The sequence below is a fragment of the Balaenoptera acutorostrata genome, chromosome 13 (genome assembly GCF_949987535.1).
Source record: "Balaenoptera acutorostrata chromosome 13, mBalAcu1.1, whole genome shotgun sequence".
NCBI classification, from domain to species: Eukaryota; Metazoa; Chordata; class Mammalia; order Artiodactyla; family Balaenopteridae; genus Balaenoptera; species Balaenoptera acutorostrata.
Window position 1 is genome coordinate 83,896,823 of NC_080076.1, and position 23,317 is coordinate 83,920,139.

General features: G+C 37.4%; 1 protein-coding gene across 13 annotated transcripts in view; it reads left to right on the plus strand.

Annotated features, from left to right (window-relative positions):
- ATXN2 (ataxin 2) overlaps positions 1–23,317 on the plus strand; it is a 135,871-nt gene that overhangs the window by 18,854 nt on the left and 93,700 nt on the right. For all 13 annotated transcript variants that reach the window (XR_009005102.1, XR_009005103.1, XR_009005104.1 and 10 more), the window contains exons 2-5: positions 15,554–15,590; positions 17,409–17,468; positions 17,949–18,020; positions 18,608–18,758. Coding sequence is in view for 10 of the 13 variants with exons in the window: in XM_057527111.1 (XP_057383094.1) it covers positions 15,554–15,590; positions 17,409–17,468; positions 17,949–18,020; positions 18,608–18,758 (320 nt within the window). In the remaining 3 variants the exon portion in view is untranslated. The remainder of the gene's footprint in view (positions 1–15,553; positions 15,591–17,408; positions 17,469–17,948; positions 18,021–18,607; positions 18,759–23,317) is intronic.

Here is a 23,317-nt window from a genome sequence, read left to right on the forward strand (position 1 = left end):
ACAGATTTGGAAGCTCTTGTAGTTAGAGAAGAAACGAAGTGAGCTTGAAACAAATGCTAATGAGAATTTTTTTAATAAGAATTTTTTAATAGAAAATTTCAACATAGATAAAAATAGAACAGTTTAATGAGCCTATGTATCTGTCACTCAGTTTCAACCGTTATCAGTGAGTGATTCATCTTGTTTCCCCTTATTCCCCTCTTCCCCATTATCACTTGTAGTCTTTTGAAGGGGAGTGAAGTTGTTTTGAGGCCCTAGGAAAGATTAATGACCAGTGGGTAAAACCATTGGGAGAGAGAGTAGAGTTCACTATAAGGAAGCACTCTTGGTGTATTAGAGGGGATTGATGCTTTGGAAGGTAGATAGCACCTACTCTTGGAGAAGCTCAAAGAGAGGACTGGAACTGCACTGTCCAGTATGGTAGCCACTATCCATCCATATCTGGCTATTTACATTAAAAAAAATTTTTTTTAATGTGGCCTGCATTTTAAATTTGATTAATTAATTTATTTTTGGCTGCACCACACGGCATACAGGATCTTAGTTCCCCCACCAGGGATCCAACCCGTGCCCCCTGCAGTGGAAGCATGGAGTCTTAACCACTGGACCTCCAGGGAAGTCCTGCTATTTACATTTAGAATTAAGTTAATTAAAATTTTAAAAAAATCAGCTCCTCAGTCACACTAGCCATATTTCAAGTGCTCAGCCACCACATATGCCTAGTGGCTACCAGATTGGGCAGCATGGATATGGAACTTTTTTTTTAATTCATTATAGAAAGTTCTGTTGGACAGCACTGGACTTGAGCACCCAGGATTCCTTTTTATCCGAATCTTCCGGAGCTTTTGGTATGTCTAGGTCGTATCTAATTGTGCATGGCTTTATGGCTAAGCCCCCTTATCCCTTCCTCGAAGTAAAACTTCATTTGAAGAATTGTCCCTGCCCCCCGCCCTGCTGCACAATTCTAGTGTGTGCTGTAATATGAGGAAAATAATTGTATTAGCTAACAATTATTAAGCAGTTAATAATGTGCCAGGCATTGTTCTTAAGCCAAGTTGTCTATATGGAATATCATTTAATTTTCACAACCTAATGAGAAGTTATTATTATTTTTTTTGAGAACGTACTATTTTTGTCACCATTTTGTAGATCTTGAAATTAAGACACAAAGAGCTGAAGTCATGAGGTTAAGGTCACAGAGCTGGGAAGTGATAGGGCCAGAATTCGAACCCAAGGAGTTTGCAGCAAACTGAAATAAGTTCTTGTGGGGATGGTTCTTGAAACATTGATTCTAGATGATTATGTGGCTGCATTAATCTGGCGGTTGTTCTGTGTGAATTTAGAGTTGCCAGCCCTCAGTTTGCTAAAAAAACTCTAGCTTTTTATTATGTTTGGGTTGTCATGACCTGCTCCCTACTGCCATCTTGTTTGACTCATCTTTTCAGTGAGGAAGTAGTTATTCAATAAGTATTATAGAATTTCCCTTTCTAATAAAAAGACTGAAATGGGAAGAACAAAATGACTCACCTAATTGAGTTAACTTTAAGAACTGGAATTAGATTTCTAGTTTTTAGTTAATTGTCCTTTTCTCTTGACAGCTGTAGTTTTTCTGTACTATAAAGAGAAATTGAATTAGTCAATATTTGTCATAATTCACATAAATTATACTATATACTTAATTTATTCAACAATTCAGAGTACTTACTTTGTGCCAGGCTCTGTTCTTTTTTTTTTTTTTTTTTTTTTTTTTTTTTAATTTTATAGCTACTTTATTTATTTATTTATTTATTTATTTTTGGCTGTGTTGGGTCTTCGGTTCGTGCGAGGGCTTTCTCTAGTTGCGGCAAGCGGGGGCCACGCTTCATCGCGGTGCGGGAACCGCTCTTCATCGCGGTGCGTGGGCCTTTCACTATCGCGGCCCCTCCCGTTGCGGGGCACAGGCTCCAGACGCGCAGGCTCAGTAACTGTGGCTCACGGGCCCAGCTGCTCCGTGGCATGTGGGATCTTCCCAGACCAGGGCTCGAACCCGTGTCCCCTGCATTAGCAGGCAGATTCTCAACCACTGCGCCACCAGGGAAGCCCCAGGCTCTGTTCTTAAGTCCTGGGCACTCAGTGGTGAATGAGACAGAAGTGTTTGCCCTCATGAGGTATATATTCTGGAGGTGAGGGATGGACAGAGACAGAAAGAAAAAAAAGGAACATGTAATAAAATTTCAGTTATTAAGTGCTGTAATATACAAAGTATTAGTTACTTAAGTACTAAAACAGCAATATAATAGTAGTTGGGGAGCTACTTTTGATGGGTTGGTCTGGATAAGCCTCTCTGAGGAGGTGACATCTAAGTAACAAGAAGCAGTCAGCCATGTGAATATTTGGGGGAACAACATTATTACAACTCTATTGGAAGGGAGTTTGAGGTATGTCGTATTCTTACTATGTCAAAGAATATCAGTTGTATCCATACAAGTAGTCTGGTTCTAGAAATTTGGATCAGTGAAGTATTTTGACTGTGTACATTTGTCACACAGGCTTGTTCAAATAGTTGTAGAAAATGGTGAATGACATGTATAGGTGCCGTGTTGAAAGTGGTGACGAATGACCAGAATGGTGAAAAATGAAAAAGTAAACAGTTCTTCAATTACATTGTCTGTTGGGAGTACCAGTAGAAATTGCATGTGTTCCCCCCCCCACCCCCGGCCCCACCACAAATTTTGAAACAATAATGGAAGGGAATTTTATTCTTAGATTATTTAATGTGTTGCAGTTATCAGGTGTGCTCTTGGATTGTTTATATATATTTTTTATTTGATAATTCCAGTGGTGAATGAGACAGGTACAGTATACATATGAAAATATGTTTTTAATTTTCTGTCCTAGACATAACCTCTGAAGTGTAAGCAGCCGAAGGCAAGGCTGTGTTCATTTTGCTTAGTCAGTAAATATCTGTTAAATGTGAAGTTTTAAAAAGCCACAATTTTTGAGTGCTTCCTCTGCGCCAGACTCTTTGTTTTTAAATTTTACAACCTTAATGAGGTATAATTGACACACAGTAAATCCCACATTTTAAAGAGTACAATATAAGTTGTAATAAATTTTGACCAAATGAACGTGTATCTTTTGCATATTATTTGATCCTCAACAACCTTGTGACCTTTCTTATTATTTCCATTGTACAGATAAGCAAACTGGGGGCCACAGTGGTTAAGTAATAACCTTTCTGGGGTCACAGTAAGTGGCTGAGCCAAGATTTGAAATAGAGTTGTCTGAAAAGTGGCCCTTTGCCTTTTAGTATGCTCTCTGTTTTTAAGCACTGCACTCTGGAGTCCTAGTGCTTTCGGTTTCCCTTAGTCAGGGAATGTCTGAAATCTTTATAATTTATCCACAGTCCCTTCTTACTTGTTTCTTTTGCTCTTGGTGTATTGATGTTGTCATTTGCAGCAAAAAAGAGTTTTAAATCTTGATCTCAAGTCCCGTTTATCTATTTTTTCATCTGTTGTTTGTGCTTTTAGTGTCATATCTGAGAATCCATTGCCAAATCCATTGAAGATTTATTCTCATGTTTTTTGCCCTAAGAATTTTATAGTTTTAGCTCTTACATTTACATCTTTAATCCATTTTGAGTTAATTTTTATATATGATATGCAGTAGGGGTCCAGATACATTCTTTTGCAGGTGGATATCCAGTTGGACCAGCACTATTTGTGAAAATACTAATCTTTCCCCATTGAATTGTCCTGGCACTTTTCTCAAAAATCAGTTGACCATAAATGTAAGAGTTTATTTCTGGACAGTTAATGCTATTTCATTGATCTGTATGTCTGTCCTTACGCCATTACCATGCTGTCTTGATTACTCTAGCCTCCCTAGATGATTTTGAAGCAATTCCTGACATCATGACATCTCTTCTGTAAATATTTCAGTATAGTATCTAAGAGAATGGAAACCATTATCACATTTTAAAAAATTAACATTAATTCCTTAGTATTTTTTAATGTCCCATTAGTTCAGGTTTTCCCTTTTTTGTCTCTTAAAAGAAAAACAAAACTCCTTTACCGAGGTATAATTAACATACAGTAAAATTCACCAATTTTAAGTGTATAATATAATGAATTTTTAACTTCACATTTATTTGGTTATAATTTACATACCATCAATTTCAATTTTTTTTTTAATACTATATTTATTTATTTATTTTTGGCTGTGTTTGGGTCTTCGTTGCAGTGCATGGGCTTCTCACTGCAGTGGCTTCTCTTGTTGCAGAGCACGGGCTCTAAGCGTGCAGGCTACAGAAGTTGCAGCATTGCGGGCTCAGTAGTTGCAGCACGTGGGCTCTAGAGCGCAGGCTCAGTAGTTGTGGCGCATGGGCTTAGTTGCCCTGCGGCATGTGGGATCTTCCTGGACCAGGGATCGAACCTGTGTCCCCTGCATTGGTAGGTGGATTCTTAACCACTGCACCACAAGGGAAGTCCCTCAATTTTTTTTTTTTAAGTTTAAGTTTTAGGGTTTCTTTGGATCTGCCTTTAGTTTGGGGGGTGTGTGGCAGGTTTTTTGAGGTATAATTTACATACAGTAAACTCATCCTGTTTAAAGTTCTTTATAGTTTTGACAAATGTGTATAGTCATATTGTCAATAACACAATTAAGATATACTACCCTATAAAGTTCCCTCTTGTGCCTTTATATTAATTAAATCCCCTCCCTTGACCCTCAGCCCTTAGAATCATTGATCTGATTTCTACATCTGTAGTGCCTTTCCAGAATGTCATGTAGATGGAATCATGAATTATGTAGCTTTTGGTGTCTGGCTTCTGCTTAGTCAGTAAACACAATGCTTTTGAAATTCATCCATGTTGTGTGTAGTATGTATCAGTAATTTGTAACTTTATAACCGAGAAGTATTCCATTGTTAAGGATATGCTACCACAGTTCGTGTATTCATTCACTAGGGTAGTGGACATTTGGGTTGTTTTCAGTTTTTGGTTATTATGAATAAACTAGCTACTAACATTCATATTCATTCCTCTTGTATAATTACCTAGGAATGGGATTGCTGGGTTTTAAAAGTATGTTAAACTTTATAACAGACTGCCAAACTCTTTTCCGAAATGGCTGTACTGTTTTCCATTTCCACCAGCAGTGTATGAGAGTTTCAGCTTCTTGGTATCCTCACTAGCAGTTGGTATTGTCAGTCTTTAATTTTACCCAATAAATCTTATTTGGTTAAATGACTGTATAAGCCTTTTTTGCCCATTTATTGGGCTATTTGTCTTTTTAAAAAATATTTATTTATTTATTTATTTATGGCTGTGTTGGGTCTTTGTTACTGCGTACGGGCTTTCTCTAGTTGTGGAGAGCGGGGGCTATTCTTCGTTGCGGTGCATGGACTTCTCATTGCAGTGGCTTCTCTTGATGCAGAGCATGGGCTCTAGGCACACTGGCTTCGATAGTTGTGGCTCGTGGGCTCTAGAGCACAGACTCAGTAGTTGTGGCGCACGGGCTTAGTTGCTCCGCGGCATGTGGGATCTTCCCAGACCAGGGATCGAACCCGTGACCCCTGCATTGGCAGGCGGATTCTTAACCACTGTGCCACCAGGGAAGTCCAGGCTATTTGTATTATTAATAAGTTTTTTGTATATTCTGGGTTAGAAGTCCATTATCAGACATATTTTGCAAATACTTCCTTGTCTGAGGATTGACTTTTTATTTTCTTAACAGTGTCTTTTAAAAAATTCTTTATTGGAGTATAGGGGTGTTTTTTTTTTATACCGATAACATACATTTTACCATCCTAACCATTTTTTTTAAATTAATTAATTTATTTATTTGGCTGCACCGTGTCTTAGTTGCAGCACTAGGGATCTTCATTGCTGCATGGGGGATCTTTTAGTTGTGGCATGTGGGATCTTTAGTTGTGGCGTGCAAACTCTTAGTGTCGGCATGTGGGATCTAGTTCCCTGACCAGGGATCGAACCCAGGCCCCCTGCATTGGGAGCATGGGGTCTTAGCCACTCTACCACCAGGGAAGTACCCCAGAGTATAGTTGATTTACAATGTTGTGTTAGTGTCAGGTGTACAGCGAAGTGAATCAGTTATATTAAATACATATACATATATCCACTCTTTTTTAGATTCTTTTCCCATATAGGCCATTACTTAACAGTGTCTTTAAAAGCACAGAATATTTTAAAATTTGATGAAGTCTGATTTGTCAATTTTTTGCTTTTATGGTTTATATTTTTTCTGTCTTCTCTGAAACCTTTGCCTAACCCAAGATCATAAAGGTTTACAACTATCATATGATCCAACAGTTCCACTTCTAGGTATTTATCCAAAGAGAATGAAAACACTTGAAAAGATATATGTACCACATGGTCATTGCAGCATTATTTACAATAGCCAAGATATGGAAACAATCTAAGTGAAATATATGTATACAATGGAGTATTACTCAGTCATAAAAGAGAACGAAATGTTGCCGTTTGCAACAACATGGATGGACCTCAAGAGCATTATGCCAAGTGCAATAAGTCAGACACAGAAAGATATTTTGTAGGATCTCTCATACATGTGGTTATCTTAAAAAAAAACAAACTAAAAAACCAAGCTCACAGATACAGAGAGCAGACTGATGATAGCCATAGGCAGGGGGTGGGGGGGTGGAAGAAATTTTTTTTTAAGTTTTATTTAAACCTTTTATGATTAGATCATTGATCCATTTTGAGTTAGCCTTCTAAGCTTTCTTCTAGTAGGGTTTTTTTGGTAGATTCTCTGCATAATAATCGTGTTGTCTTTTATTAAAGACAGTTTTCCTTCTTCTTGTCCAAACATTGTGCCTTTTATTTCTTTTTCTTACATTATTACGTAAGCTAGAACCTCCAGTTCGAGTGTCTCATCATTTTATTTTTCTTTTACAGTTTGTTCTAATGAGGGCTCACATGAGGTTCACAAGTTGTTTGCTATGTCTCAGGTCTGTTTTAATCTACAGTTTACCTTACCTCTTCATCATTTTATCCTGGGTGCTTTTGATTTGGTGGTCACTACAAAGTCCTTGTCTTTCTGGAACTTGCTCATAGTATTGTCATCAAATGTACATTAGTAAAATACCTTAATTTTTTTTTTCCCCAATAGGTGGATCGACCTCAATTGAATTGCATTGTAAGACCTAAATATAATTAAATGAGAGCAAGAGTACTTTCATGACATTTCTCAATTATGTGTACATTAAACTTTTGTTGAAAGTATATAGTGCTAGTAAGTTTCTTGTAGAAGTACTAGTTTGTGTAAAACAGCAGTAGACTTTATTTTTTATTTTTTTTATTTTTTAGTTAATTTATTAGGCTGTGCTGGGTCTCCATTGCGGCGCTCGGGCTTCTCCAGTTGCGGTGCAACGGCTGCAGAGCGTGCAGGCTTAGTTGCAGTATTGTGGGATCTTAGTTCCCCGACCAGGGATCGAACCCGGGCCCCCTGCATTGGGAGTGCGGAGTCTTAACCACTGGACCACCAGGGAAATCCCCAGTAGACTTTATTTTTAGATTGCACTTATTGACATTGCAGCCACATTTTTTCAGTTCAGAGGTCAGCAAATTCTGCTTGTAATGACCCAGATATTTTAGGCTTTATGAGCCGTGTAACTTCTCTGTTGCATATTGTTCTTGGCTTTTTTTTTTTTTTTTTTTAACGCTTTAAGAACTTAAAACCATATTCACTCAAAGCCCAGACAAAAACAGGTTTGTGGGCTGTAGTTTGCTGATGCTTGATTTAGAGAATTATTACAGATGGTCCCTGACTTAGGACAGTGTGAAAGCAATAAGCGTTCAGTAGACACCCTACTTCGAAGTTTGAATTTTGATCTTTTCCCAGGTTAGCTTTATGTGGTATGATACTCTCTCATGATGTTGGTCAGTGGCAGCGAGCTGCAGCCACACGATTACAAGTGGTAAGCACTTACAACCATTCTGTACCCATATAATCACTCTGGTTTTCACTTTCAGGACAGTGTTCAGTAAATTACATGAGATCTTCAACACTATGATAAAATGGGCTTTGTGTTAGATGGTTGTGCCCAAGTGTAGACTAATGTAAGTGCTCTGAGCACATTTAAGGTAGGCTAGGCTAAGCTATGATGATCGGTAGGTTAGATATATACATGTATTTTCGACTTTCAGCTTACACCATAGGTTTATCAGGACATAATCCCATCATAAGTTGAGGAAGATCTTTACTTTGAAAGCTTTCATGTTCATTTTTTTCTTTCTTCTCTGACTGGGCTTGTTAATTCGTTAAATATTTATTGTGTATATCATATGTGAAGCACAGTTCCTCTGTGCTAATTTTGGTAGATGGTAAAAAGATGGACAAGATCCTGTCTGCCAGTCTTGGTTATTTAGCTTTCATTTCATCCAAGAGCTCCTGATTGAGGCCACAAATGGGTTTTGAAATCCAGGAGTTTCTTTGGCTACGTGATGTGCCTTTTGGGATGGCAACTGTTCTGGTACCGCCTAATTTTCTCAAAGGCGTTGGCTGCTGACCACACGGTTTTCTCTAGTGTGGGGCTGTGACTCCCTGGAGGAGCCATCATTATCTGCTTTGCACAAAAGCACCATGTTGTCAGGTGATGGCCCTGAGTAGTGGGCATATGATAGGTTCACTGGTAACTATAATGCAGAGCAGATTATGCTAAATTCCAGTCTAGAGAGTTGAAGAGAACACCATGTATTTGATTGGGATGGCATAATCCAAGGAAGGCTTCTTGAAAAGGTGGCATTTAAGGCTGGGCAAGTTTTTTTATTACAAAAATTTAAAGATATTTTGGACAATAAAGTAGATGGAAGTTAATGAATCATTCACAGTTCCTAATTTTAAAAAATTTTGTTTATAAATAACTTTAGAGTTATAGAAAAGTTGCAACAATTGTACAAAGAATTCTTCTATACTCTTCACCTATATTCTTCAAGGAACTTTTCACTCCATTTTTTCATTTTCTCTCTCGTTAAAATTAATACATACATACATAATTAACATAAAATTTAAGTAGTTTTATTAAACATATGAGAGACGTGCCCCTTAGTTCTAAATACTTCAGAGTGTACTTCCTAATAACAAGGATATTCTCTTACAAAACCACAGTACAATTGTCAAAATAAGGAAATTAATATTGTGCCAAATTATTATCTATTGACCTTATTCAGATTTTACTAATTGGTCTTCTAATGTTCTTTACAACCCCCGCCCCGCCCCCCCAAAAAAAATCTGGTCTAAGAACCAATCCAGGTTTATATGTTAAATTCAGTTGTCATGTCTTGTTGGTCTCCTTTAATCTGAAGTAGTCCCTTAGTCTTTCGTGATTTGACACTTGGATATTGCAGGTTATTTTGTAGAACTCCCTCAACTAGGGTTTGTCTGATGTTTCCTCATGATTAGATTCAGTTTATACATTTTTGGCGAGAATACTGCAGAAGTGATGCATGTGTTCTCATTGCCTGAGAGGAGGTGAATGATGTACATTTATCCCATTGCTCATGCTGTTAGCTTTGGTCACTTGATTAGGATGGTGCTGGGCTCCTTTCCTACAAAGTTATTTTTCACTTTGTCATTAATCAGTATCTTGTGAGGAGTTGCTTTGTGATTATGTAAATATCCTGTTTCTACTTTACTAGATTAGCATCCATTGGTGATTTTTGCCTGAAACAGTTATTACTGTGGTGGTTACCAATTGGTATCCTTCTAATTCCATCATTCCTTCTACATTTATTAGTTGGAGTTCAGTTGTCAGGTTGATAGTATGACAAGGAAATGGAGCATGAGACAACTCTCTAGGTGAAGGAGCAGGGCTCTGGGTCAGGATGGTACAGATAATTTCTGTGAAGAGTTCATCTCCATTGACCCAGGACTTAGGTGAAAATGGCACACAGAGTCCAGCTGGAATGCCTCTTCCTTCTTCCTGATGAATTGACCTTTTTATCATTATAAAATGTCCCTCTTTATCTCTAGTGATATTTTTTTTTGTATTAAAGCCTATGTTGTCTGATATTAGTATACCCACTCTAGCTTTCTTGTTTGATGCTATGTCTTTTTCCATCTTTTTACTTTCAATCTATTTATATCTTTCAGTCTAAAGTATCTCTTTTATAGACAGTTTGTAGTTGGATCTTCTTTTTAAATCAAGTTAGCCTATGTTAAGCAATGATTTTACCAATTTACTCTCAGTTGCCTTTGACCACAGTCTGCACTGTTTCTGAGAGCACCCTTAGGCATGAACTTCTCTACGCACTGTTGCAAATGAATTTCATTTGGAGCTTACCTTTTTTTAAAAAATTTATTTTTTTATGTTTGTTTGTTTGTTTATGGCCCCTGTGTGACTTACGGGATCTTAGTTCCCTGACCAGGGATTGAACCTGGGCCCTCGGCAGTGAAAGTGCAGAGTCCTAACCACTGGACCGCCAGGGAGTTCTCTGTTTTTTTAAATTGTGGTAAAATATACATAACACGGAAGTTACTGTTTTAACCATTTTTTTTTTTTTTTTTTTTTTTTTTTTTTTTTAAATTTTATTTTATTTATTTATTTATTTTTGGCTGTGTTGGGTCTTCGTTTCTGTGCGAGGGCTTCCTCTAGTTGCGGCAAGCAAGGGCCACTCTTCATCGCGGTGCGCGGGCCTCTCACTATCGCGGCCCCTCCCGTTGCGGAGCACAGGCTCCAGACGCGCAGGCTCAGTAATCGTGGCTCACGGGCCTAGTTGCGCCGCGGCATGTGGGATCTTCCCAGACCAGGGCTCGAACCCGTATCCCCTGCACCGGCAGGCAGATTCTCAACCACTGCGCCACCAGGGAAGCCCATTAACCATTTTTAAATGTGTGGTTCACTGTCATTAAGTACATTCCAGTTGTTGTACTACTACCACCTCTATTAAGTTCTAAAACATTTTCACCCCCAAAGGAAGCCCTATACACATTAAGCATTTGCTTCTAATTCCAACAGTCCCCCAGCCCCTGGGATCTACCATTCTACGTTCTATTTCTATGAATTTGAGTACTCTGTGTATCTTACATAAGTAGAATCATGTAATAGTTGTCCTTTTGTGTATGTCTTATTTCACTTTGCATGTCTTCAGGGTTCATTCATGTTGTAGCATGTATCAGAACTTCATTTAAGACTGAATAATATTCCATTGTATGGATGGTACCACATTGTGTTTATACATTCGTCAGTGGACATTTGGTTTTTTCCCACCTTTTGCCTTTTGTGAATAAAGCTGCTCTGAACATTGGTGTACAAATATATGTTAAAATCTCTGCTTCCAGTTATTTTGGGTATACATTCAGAAGTGAGATTCCTGGATCATATGATAATCCTATGTTTAGTTTTTTGAGGAACTGCCATACTATTTTCCACAGTAGCTGCACAGTTTTGCATTCCTAGAAACAGTGTACAAGAGTTCCAGTTTCTCCACATTTTTGTCAACACTTGTTATTTTCTGTTTATAATAGGCATTGTTTGTTTGTTTATAATAGCCATCATAGCTCATTGTGGTTTTGATTTGTATTTTCCTAATTACCAGTGTGATTTGAGCATCTTTTCATGTGCTTGTTGGCCAACTGTATAAACTTCTTTGGAGAAATGTCTATTCAAGTCTTTTGCCCATTTTTGAACTGAGTTGTATGTTTTTTTTGATGTCGAGTTGTAGGAGTTCTTTATGTATTCTAGATATTAACCCATTATGAGATGTATGCAGGTATTTTCTACTGTTCTGTGGGTTGTCTTTTTACACTCTGATACTGTTTTTTGCACAAAAGTTTTTAATTTTGATGAAATCCTTTTTATACATATTTTTTCTTATGTTGTATGCCTTTGGTGTCACAGTTAATAAATTATTGCCAAATTCAAGGCCATGAAGATTTTCCCTTTTTTTTTTCCTAAGAGTTTCATAGTTTTAGCTCTTAAATTTAGGTCTTTGGCGCCTTTTTTGGGGGGGGGCGGGGCTGCGTTGTGTCTTAGCTGCGGCAGGTGGGATCTTTCATTGCAGCGCGCAGGCTTCTCTCTAATTGTGGTGCATGGGCTACGTTGCCCCGTGGCATGTGGGATCTTAGTTCCCCGACCAGGGCTCAAACCCGCGTCCCCTGCATTGGATGGTGGATTCTTAACCAGTGGACCACCAGGGAAGTCCCCAGAATCATTTGTTGAAGAGACCTTCCTTTGAATGATCTTGACCCCCTTGTTAATAATCAATTGCCCGTAAATATGAGGGTTTATTTCTGGGCTCTGTATTCTATGCCATTGGTTTTTATGTCTGTCCTTAGGCTGGGACCACACTCTTTAGATTACTGTAGCTTTGTGATGAGTTTTGAAATTGGGAAGCCACACTTTGCTTTTGATTTTTGTGTATCTTTAAATGTATAATAATTTTTCCTGCATATTTTGTTTTCTTCACATGCCATTATTTGTAGAAGGAACTGTCATCTCTTAAGTCAAATTTACCACATTCTGGATTTAACGGACTTGTAACCTCATGGTATCAGTTAATTTACTCTTCTACCCAATGTTCCCTGTAAATTGGTAGATCTATACACTTGATTAAATCCAGGCTTCCATTGTGTCATATCCGAAGGCTTTTTTTTTTTTTTTAAAGATTTATTGATTGATTGATTGATTGATTACTATGTTGGGTCTTGGTTTCTGTGCTAGGGCTTTCTCTAGTTGCGGCAAGCGGGGGCCCCTCTTCATCGCGGTGCGCGGGCCTCTCACCATCGCGGCCTCTCTTGTTGCGGAGCACAGGCTCCAGACGCGCAGGCGCAGCAGTTGTGGCTCACGGGCCTAGTTGCTCCACGGCATGTGGGATCTTCCCAGACCAGGGCTCGAACCCGCGTCCCCTGCATTGGCAGGCGGACTCTCAACCACTGCGCCACCAGGGAAGCCCAGGCTTTTTTTTTTTGACTTAAGGAAATTGTATAAAGCAAGAAGAACGATATAATGAACCCCTGCACACCCATCACCTGGCTTCAGCAGTTACCAACTCATGCCAGTCTTTTTTCATTTATAGCCCCATCTATTTTCTCCCTCCTGTATTATTTTGAAGCAATATGAGCTCTTTATTATTATTTTTGTAAATTTCTTTATATTAATTTGACTAGCATTTTGAATCACATTTTAACCTCATGTTCAGTGGTTATTGGAAATTTAGAATCCTGGATATTGTTGTTTTGCTAAATCTGATCTGTCACATTATAGGTATATTTAGGACTAAGATATGATCTTAGCTTTTTTTGAGAGTCTTTTTTTGTTTGTTTTTTACTGTATGAAATATTAGAATGCTTTTCCTGAAATACTAAAGGAAAAGAGTAAAAGTCAAGCATAATCTGAGTGGATCCAAAATGAAAAAAACAAGAATGAACGTGGGCTTTACCAGTTTCAGAGAATGTTACTGTGGTATGCTAACATTCCCTTTGGGTGTCCACCCACCTCGTAGATCAGTGGAAATCAGTGGTTTCTATACTGATTTTGTACCACTTTTATATCACTCTGAGTCTTTTATTTTCCTTACTGACCAGTTTGTTCTACTAAGTAAACTGTATTGTTGAAACAATTGCTCTTTATTAGTCAAAGATACAACTGTACAATCAATAAAAAAATAATGTGACTTCTGTAACGGAGTTTTATGTTTTACATTCTTTTAAATAGTATTGTGGGGATGCTGCATAAGTTTAAGGGCACTTAATTCGTGTCATTTGTTTAAGTCTTTTAACTGTGGCATCACAGCAACCACTAGGATAAGATAAAATGGCAAGACGTAGCCATTATTTTATAGTCTTTGACGGGACTTCCCTGGTACTCCAGTGGCTAAGACTCCATGCTCCCAATGCAGGCGGCCATGGTTCAATCTCTGGTCAGGGAACTAGATCCCACATGCCGCAAGTAAGAGTTCGCATGCCGCAACTAAAGATCCCACACGTGGCAACGAAGATCCCGCATGCCACAACTAAGACCCAGCGCAGCCAAACAAATAAATAAACAAGTAAATAAACAAAATCTGTTTGTCTTTGGCTGCAGACTACAAATAAATAGAGAAACAGTACATTCAAATGGTATTTGAAAGATGTAGAAATTGGGTTAGGCTTTATTGTCAAGTTTATTCCTTGTGATACGATGTCAGAAAGGCAACATAACCTAGAAATGAAAAGTCTATACTTTGGATCACCTGGTTTAAATACCAGCTCTACTACTCTTGAACTGGATGATTTTGGTCAAGATATTTAGCTGCTAAGGCACAGTTTCCTTACCTGTAAAGTAGGGGAGAGATTTGACATAATGCTTACCATAGTGTCTGGTTTGTAATGTTTTATAAATGATAAATTATTGGTCATATTCCTTAGACTTTAGGAATTTCTCTATCTGTCCTGTGTGAGAGGTAGAATGTTAGAAGTGGAAGGAATCTCAGGTGATTTGATTGAAGACATTATTTTCTTTCTTTCTTTCTGTCTTTTTTTTTGGCCATGCCACATGGCACGTGGGATCTTCCCCGACCAGGGATTGAACCCACGCCCCCTGCATTGGGAGCACGGAGTCTTAACCACTGGACGACCAGGGAAGTCCAAAGACATTACCTTCTAGATGAGAGAAGGTAGATGAGGGTTGGAGACAAAATCAGCTGACATCAGAGTGCTAATATCAGTCCTGCTTTTCTGAGAATTGGCACCATTCATACTGCTGGGCTTTTTCACCTGAATTGTGCTTCTCTTTGAATGTTTGAAGTTTGTGGCTTTATTTGAGTGTTGTGATTATTTTATTAGAATGAGATTCCAATACTGTTACTCAAGAGTAACTAATTTTACTTTATTAATTTTTTTTATCATTTCATAAAGGGCCTGATTTTTTCCATTGGAGCAAGCCTTACAGTGTATTATGTTTTCTAAGTTCACTTGAAAATAGAGTTCATGTTACTGGAAATTACTTGACAACTGATGTTGGTGTACTGCACTATTTCAGAGGGAGGGGTTTGGCAGGGAAAGGCACTTGTTATATAGATCCTGACAGGCACTTATTATTTAAAGTGAAAGTTTTTTGAATGATTCAACTTATTTTCAAATGTCTTTCTGCAGTTGTAAACACAGTACCTATTTTTAGAGGTGAGGGAAAAATATGGGCAGTAACTTGATGTTAGTCAAATATGTCAGTTAAATCAGGAATATAATCTATATTTTGCTCCTGGGTAGCTTTTTATAACAGAGTGAGTGGTTACTTTTGGAGTAGAGATTATTATATTTGGTATTGGTTATTTCTTTAAATAGGTTGTTTTTATTTTTACTTTATTTCATTTTGATTGTGATCACATTTCTTTCCTCCTTCCTCCCTCCCTTGACCCCTACCTGTTCTGGGCCTCTGAGCCAGCAAAGCGCAGCGAGAGTCATACTTATGTAGCCTTTATACTTAATATTAGATGAGCCCTCCCCACAGATAGCCTGTGTGTTTTTGGATGGAATTATAAGATATTTCAAATTTGAAAAAAATTTTTAGCTTGTTTAGCTTGTTGAATTTCATAAATATAACATTTAATCTTTTCAGAGGCCGAAACAGTAGCAAAGGACTGCCTCAATCTACGGTGAGTAACTTTAATGTTACTTGTTTGGAAAAATTGATAACTAAAATGTGATTTCTAAACCACAGACCAAAAGCCAAGGCCAAAAAATAAATAAATAAATTGCCTTCTAGCTCAGATAACCTTTGCAGATTAATACAGTTAGCTGTAAGACCATTAGCTATATCTGTTGGGGTTTTTTTTAATATAAATTAATTTATTTATGGCTGTGTTGGGTCTTCGTTGCTGCTCACAGGCTTTCTCTAGTTGCGGTGAGCGGGGGCTACTCTTCATTGTGGTGCGTGGGCTTCTCATTGTGGTGGCTTCTCTTGTTGCGGAGCACGGGCTCTAGGCACGCGGGCTTCAGTAGTTGCAGCGTGTGGGCTCAGTAGTTGTGGCTTGCAGGCTCTAGAGTGCAGGCTCAGTAGTTGTGGCACATGGGCTTAGTTGCTCCGTGGCATGTGGGATCTTCCCGGACCAGGGCTCGAACCCGTGTCCCCTGCATTGGCAGGCGGATTCGTAGGACTTCCACCTGCCACCAGGGAGGTCCTATCTGTTGTTTTTTAATGGTGACTCCATGTGTAAAATGCAGAATTATCTGTAAATTATATTTTTATTTTTCATGCTTAATAATAACAACTCATTTGTTCTTTTATAAATGACTAAAGGCAAATATAAATGATTAATGAGATAAATGGAACACTAGGACTGGAGTTTTCAAAACTTTGGGGTTTTGTTTTTGAAATAATGTGCTATCTTTTATTTCTTTCATTTTTCTCCCTGGAAAAGGGCCTTCTGGTTTTAAATTTTGGAACTTTATCAGTGAAATTAAACTGGGCACAAAGGACAGAATGTGCAAGTTCCACAAGATGCAAGAACTATAAATGAGAAGTTGTCACTATTTTTTGAGACTTCGCCTTTATTGTGGACAGATTTTCTTCTTCAGAATCAGGACACATGCTTATGTAGTGTGTAATAAGGAGTGATGTGGTTTATTATACCTTAGAGCAATATCATTGATTCAGATATGCTAAGAGAAGATAGTCAAGGGTCTTCTACAGAGGTTCCCCTTCCACCCCATTTATTTTATTTTGTTTTATTTTTTTTTTTAAGCATAGGATTGATTGATTGATTTATGGCTGCATTAGGTCTTCATTGCGGTGCACAGGCTTCTCATTGCAGTGGCTTCTCTTGTTACGGAGCACGGGCTGTAGGCTTGCAGGCTTCAGTAGTTGTGTCTTGTTGTCTCCAGAGCTCAGGCTCAGTAGTTGTGGCGCATGGGCTTAGTTGTTCCGTGATATGTGGGATCCTCCCGGACCAGGGCTGGAACCCGTATCCCCTGCATTGACAGGTGGATTCCCAACCACTGAGCCACCAGGGCAGTCCCTACCCCATTTATTTTTTAAGGTATATTTAACCCTATTTAGTGTACAGTTCTGTGAGTTTTGATGTATACAGTTGTGTAACCACCATCACAGTCAAGGTAATAGAACAGTTTATCACCTCCAGAAATCCCTCATGCCAGTTTGTAGTGAATCCTACTCTTCAGTCATTGACCTGTCTTCTGTTCCTGTGGTTTTGTCTTTCCTCATATATGGAAGTTCACTTTTGCTTTTTTGTATCATGTATAGTCAAAACATTGTTAGTTGTTATGACTGATTTCACTTTTGAAAACTTACACTCCATAAGGAGGCAAAAGATTGTAGTAAACCAAATCTCCCTTTAATGAGTGTAAGGTATTATAAACCTAAGTAAATATTTTGTAACAAAAGAAGTGTTAACTTTAATATATATACAGAGATAAATAATGAGTTCCAATAATGTTTTTTCTTAATATTCCAGATTTCTTTTGATGGAATCTATGCAAATATGAGGATGGTTCATATACTTACATCAGTTGTTGTAAGTTATCAGAGTATTGGGGAGAAACTGCCTTGTGAGTGGAATAAAATAATTTCATGAAGTTAAAATGTGAATGATTCTCAAAGTAACATTTCTTAGTTCATGTTTAATCAGGATGATTTAGAAAACAGATGAGAACTCTATTCAAGCCATTGCAACTCACTATAAAAGCGTTCTTGTTAACCCTGCTGTGTACGAAATAATGTTACTAGTTGATTGTCTTTAGTGCATTATTTTGTCACTTAATAAAACGGGAGTCAAAAATACTAAATTTCACTACTTAAACTTATACTGCAGACTCTGAGCAAGGCCTCCTGAAGAATTTTGAGAATTTGGTGTATTAATGTTTTAAAAATTTTTTATTCTGTCAGTGGTTACCTAATATGTTGAATGAAGCTATTAAAAAGTAAAATGAAAGCAGTTATCCCCCATGACTGCATAGCACAGTGTTTCTTTGATAAATTAATTGTATGTTTTTAGGGATCCAAATGTGAAGTACAAGTGAAAAACGGAGGTATATATGAAGGAGTTTTTAAAACATACAGTCCTAAGGTAATTTTTACTTTTTTTCTTTGTTTTAAATGTAAAACCCCTTGAATCATCAACTACTGTATATGTTTGTGTGACTTCCTTGTAGTGTTTATTAGTTTCTGATTTAGCAGTTTATAGTTGTGAGGCAGGTATGTTTGTCACATTTTCATGCTTAGTACTTTACCTTTAATGTGCTTTTTAAAACCACTTTGAATGATTTCGCTCTTCAGTTTCAAGTACTGATTACTTTATAGACGGGTTTGTGTATTCAAAAAGACTTCTTGCTCTTTTTGCTTATTAAAATATTTTTTGTCTTTGCAAGTATTATGGACTAGAAGAGTGATCTGGCGTTTCATTGTTTTCCTCTTTACCACTATTGTGCTTAAGACAGACCATGGTAGTAAAGACCAACTTTTAGATGAGAGGATTTTTGAATATTGGAATAGATAGTAGATCATATTTCTGAGAAAAAGGTATGATTATAAGGATCTCTTGAGATAATTTTTTACCAAAGGCATATAAGAAATAGTACCTTGATGTGCTAAAGAATTCATGTCAGATTTTATTTTATAAATGTTTTGGATATTTACTTATGTTATTCTTTCTAGTGTGATTTGGTACTTGATGCTGCGCATGAGAAAAGTACAGAATCCAGTTCGGGGCCAAAACGTGAAGAAATAATGGAGAGTATTTTGTTCAAGTGTTCAGATTTTGTTGTGGTACAGTTTAAAGATATGGACTCCAGTTATGCAAGAAGAGGTGAGTTTTGATTTCCTAAATGTGCTTTATGGTTTATTAGATATATTCAGGCAAAGACTCTCTGCACTGATCATACAGACTTTTCTTTTTTCTTTTTCTTTGTTTTTTTTTTTTTTAAGAAATAAGGGCTTTTTTGATTAAGACAAATGGAAATATTAATGCACTTTTGCTGGAAAATATTTAAAACCTCGGGGGAAGATTCCTTGGTACTTTTGGTAGGATAAATAATGAGAGTTTGTATTCTATTAAAAAACAGTTTGTAAAGAATTTTCTAAAGATGTATGATCAAGAATGCTACTGATTATACTCAACTAAAAATTTCTTGTCCCATTTGACTTACAGTGTTTTAGCTTATACGTTTTTAGTTTTATAATGTTTATAAATAATACTTATAGTTTTACTATGCTTGTTGTTCTATAAATACTTCAGTTTTTTAATTTGTAAAGAAATCAAAGCACAGGGCTAAGGGAGAAGGGCAGAGAGCTATGGATAGAAAATGATTGTCTAATGAAGTTGAAAAACGTAAGGAAGTAGAACACGTATACTGGAAGAAACATTCAGAGTATGGGACTATGTTTTAAGAGTTTAAAAGCAGTGATGTAGTTATGTTAAAATTTAGTCTGTTTCAGGTGTCTATTGAGGAGGAAAATATGGGCATTGCTGATACTCATTTGGAGAGCATACTCTGCAGTATTGAGTGTTCAATAACACATTGAAAGGCTCTCCTGAGCAATTTTGAAATTGGTTCTAAAATTCTCAAATGATTTTTTTGGGGGTGGGGTTCATATTCTGTAGTCATTTCTATTGCAAATTATAACAGCAGTTTTTGATTTTCATTATTCAGTCTATACCAACAGTTGTTTTCATTGTTGCACTGATTCTTCTATGCTGTTATTTAGAAATTACAAGCCTCCAGAAAGTTAAAGCCTTTCTCTTGGACCTCTTAATAAGGTTTTCACCTTTAGTTAGATTGCTTTTTCAGAAGCTAGCCAGGCTAGGTACTCTGAAACTGCTTTTGCATTGCTGATGAAAGAAAGCACTGTTCTTCTCTTGTATTTCCCTAATTGTCTGTGTCTTTGATTCACAACTCTTTGTCTAAGAGTCCTTCAGTGGCCTGTACAAGGAAACAAGTCTTTTTTTAGTGACTGCCTTTGGAGTTGATTATGTTTATGTCCAGGAGCACAAAATTATTTATATTTATACTTACACTATTGAAGTATTTCACTGTTTTAAATTTAAAAAGTGACTTGGGGCTTCCCTGGTGGCGCAGTGGTTGAGAATCTGCCTGCCAATGCAGGGGACACGGGTTCGAGCCCTGGTCTGGGAAGATCCCACATGCCACGGAGCAACTGGGCCCGTGAGCCACAATTACTGAGCCTGCGCGTCTGGAGCCTGTGCTCCGCAACAAGAGAGGCCGCGATGGTGAGAGGCCTGCGCACCGCGATGAAGAGTGGTCCCCACTTGCCACAACTAGAGAGAGCCCTCGCACAGAAACGAAGACCCAACACAGTCATAAATAAATAAATAAATAAAAGAACGTGAATTTCTAAAAAAAAAAAAAAAGTGACTTGGATCATAAGTCAAAAGGAAAAATAAAATTTTAGTTGAATTTATCACTTAGCACTCTGGAAAAAGTATTGGCAACAACAGCAACAGATGTTCCCTGGTCTATTGGGTACCAGGCCATTTAGCTAAAAGCCATTCACAGTATGCTTTGGTTTTTGTTCTTAAAGGGAATTGGCATTTCCCAAGTTTGGACTTTGTAAATATTACTTGAAGACATGTATAGTATCCATCCCATTCATTGATCCTCTGAAACATTTATGTCTTTAAATTTTTACTTTATTTTGTTTATTATTTTATTATGCCTTTATTTCTCAGGTAATTTGTGTTTATTGTAGAAAGCCAAGAAAATACAAATCAGAGCAACAGCTTTGACAGCGTTCAGTACACTCATAAGGGGATGAATGTATTTTACTATGTACATAAATAGTTTTTTTGATGAGGACATCTAGTAGTGGAGTAATTTCAGGTATTTTATTTAAAGACTGTAGTGGTTTAGTGAATTGTACAATTCTGTCCAGTGCATAGTATCCTGAAAATAGTATTAAGTCATGTGTTTAGAATTTCAGTTCTCTTAATCCTGATTCTTAACACTATCCTGGCAGAAGTTGCCTCTATAAAAGTATTATTTTGGAGATACTATAGAGAAAAATTTTTTAGAGTAATTAATTGGCATGATTTATTGTGAAAATTAAGGCACTTAGTACTGCTTTTAGATTTATATTATTTTGTGTTAAACACATACTCAGATTTCTAGTCTCCTTGAGTAAAGGAAGGTAGGATTTAACTAGTGATTCTTAGTGCTGGCTTCACATTTTAGTCTCCATGGGTTTTAAAAATTGCCTAGTTCTCACTTTTGGAGATTCTGATTTCATTGTAATTAGCCTGGGTGAGGCGCTGAGTATTTGATTCTGAGGTGTAGTCAGGCATGTGAGCCATGAGTTGCATACGATAAGATCCTAAGAATGGCTCTGTTCTGGAGGTCATGAGGATTTGTACTTTCTCTCCTTACCTCACAGTGCCCTTTCTGTCTCAGAATTGTAGATTATCTTGAATAGTCCCCACTGGTATCAGTTTGATACCACTTTGCTACGTTTTAAATGGGTAGATGGATTGAGGTTTTTTTTTTTTTTTTAAGGATTAATGGAAGTGAATGAGTGATAAGAACAAAAAAACTAATATTACATCGTAGCTTCCTAAAAGAAGAGGGAAATTTGTTTCCTTTCTGAGCTTTTATCTTATAATTCTATTCTGTAATAGTACTGTCAAAATCTTAAGTTGATCATACGTAACTAAAATCAAGTGTCTATTCTATGTGTTGGACTCTGTGCTAAGCATTTTATGTGCATTTTTTCATTTAATCATCACAACTTCTTTCTGAAATGGGTGTGATTATTATCCACATGTTGTAGGTGAGGGAACTGAGACATGATTAATTAACTTGATAAAGTGAGGACACAAATCCAGATGCTCTCTAACTCCAAGTCATGTTATTAAACGTTGTCCTATAGTGACATAAATTATGTGGTCTAATTTATTGTTTAGCTGAGCTGGTTCAGAATTAATCTGGATTTACCTTAAAGGATTTCCCCACAAATAAAGCCAAAAGTAAAACACAAAATTCTCATGCAGTATAAATATGCAGATTATTATATTGTTCAAAAATTCTTTTCCTTTTTTTTTTTTTTTTTAAAGTCTTTTTAAAAATTTTTTTTTTATTTTTGGCTGTGTTGGGTCTTCGTTTCTGTGCGAGGGCTTTCTCTAGTTGCGGCAAGGAGGGCCACTCTTCATCGCGGTGCGCGGGCCTCTCACTATCGCGGCCTCTCTTGTTGCAGAGCACAGGCTCCAGACGCGCAGGCTCAGTAATTGTGGCTCATGGGCCTAGTTGCTCCGCGGCATGTGGGATCCTCCCAGACCAGGGCTCGAACCCCCGTGTCCCCTGCATTGGCAGGCAGATTCTCAACCACTGCGCCACCAGGGAAGCCCCCTTTTCCTTTTTAAATGTTTGGCTTTCTTTTGGGGAAAACTTCTTAGAGTTAGTAAGGTCAATGTGGCTTTTAAGTTTTTAATGCTAACTTCATTGATTTTAATAAGGTTTAAAAGTCATTCATATACATATGCAAATGAATAATAGGCGTAGAAATAATTGATATCTTAGGATATGGTGAATAAGTTTCATCTGACCTCTTGAATGTTGTACACATACCAGTTTGATTTATGGGCACAGTGAAAAGTAGCTTTACATCTTGCAAGCCGTGGGTTCATTTTGCACCTGTGTAATTAGAAGAGACCATCAGATTATCACTGGAAAATTAGTGTGTGTTTTATCTTTTATCTGAATTCCAGTGCAGACAGATCTGGGATGCTCTCATTTTCCCCTTTTCATTTTGCCACCTGTTTTTTAGGGCATTCAGCTGCCTTTGTGTCTGTCTACCTTGGAATTGGCATATTGTCGCTACTCAATTTTTACTTGGTTTTCTGTCTCCTTCCAACTTCCCTTTCTCATCTCCTTTTTCCCTTTATTCTCTTTCTGCTCTTCCTATTGCTCCTTTATTCATATTTTGCTCTTTGATTTTATACCCCAACTCAAATGTATTTTAGTTCTGTGGCTTCTCTTCTTTTGTACTTCCTTATTCCATTCTCTCTCATGCTTCTTTCTACTGCTTCATTTCCTTTGTACTATTCTCAGCCTGTAGAACAGAGATCAGCAGACTTAAAGCCTGTGGACCAAATCGACTCATCAATAAATAAAGTTTTGTTGAAACACAGTTATGCCCATTCATTTATGCATTGTCTGTGGCTGCTTTAATGCTACAGCGATAGAGTTGAATAGTTGTAATAGAGACTATACGGCTTTCAAAGCCAAAAAATGTTTACCATCTGGCCCTTTATAGGAAAAGTTTGCCAAGTCTAGACCTAGATTATTTTCCCTACTGCATTTCAGCTGTTATGGTTGTTCAAAAATACATATTGTACCAGCTTTAGTGAAATAACAC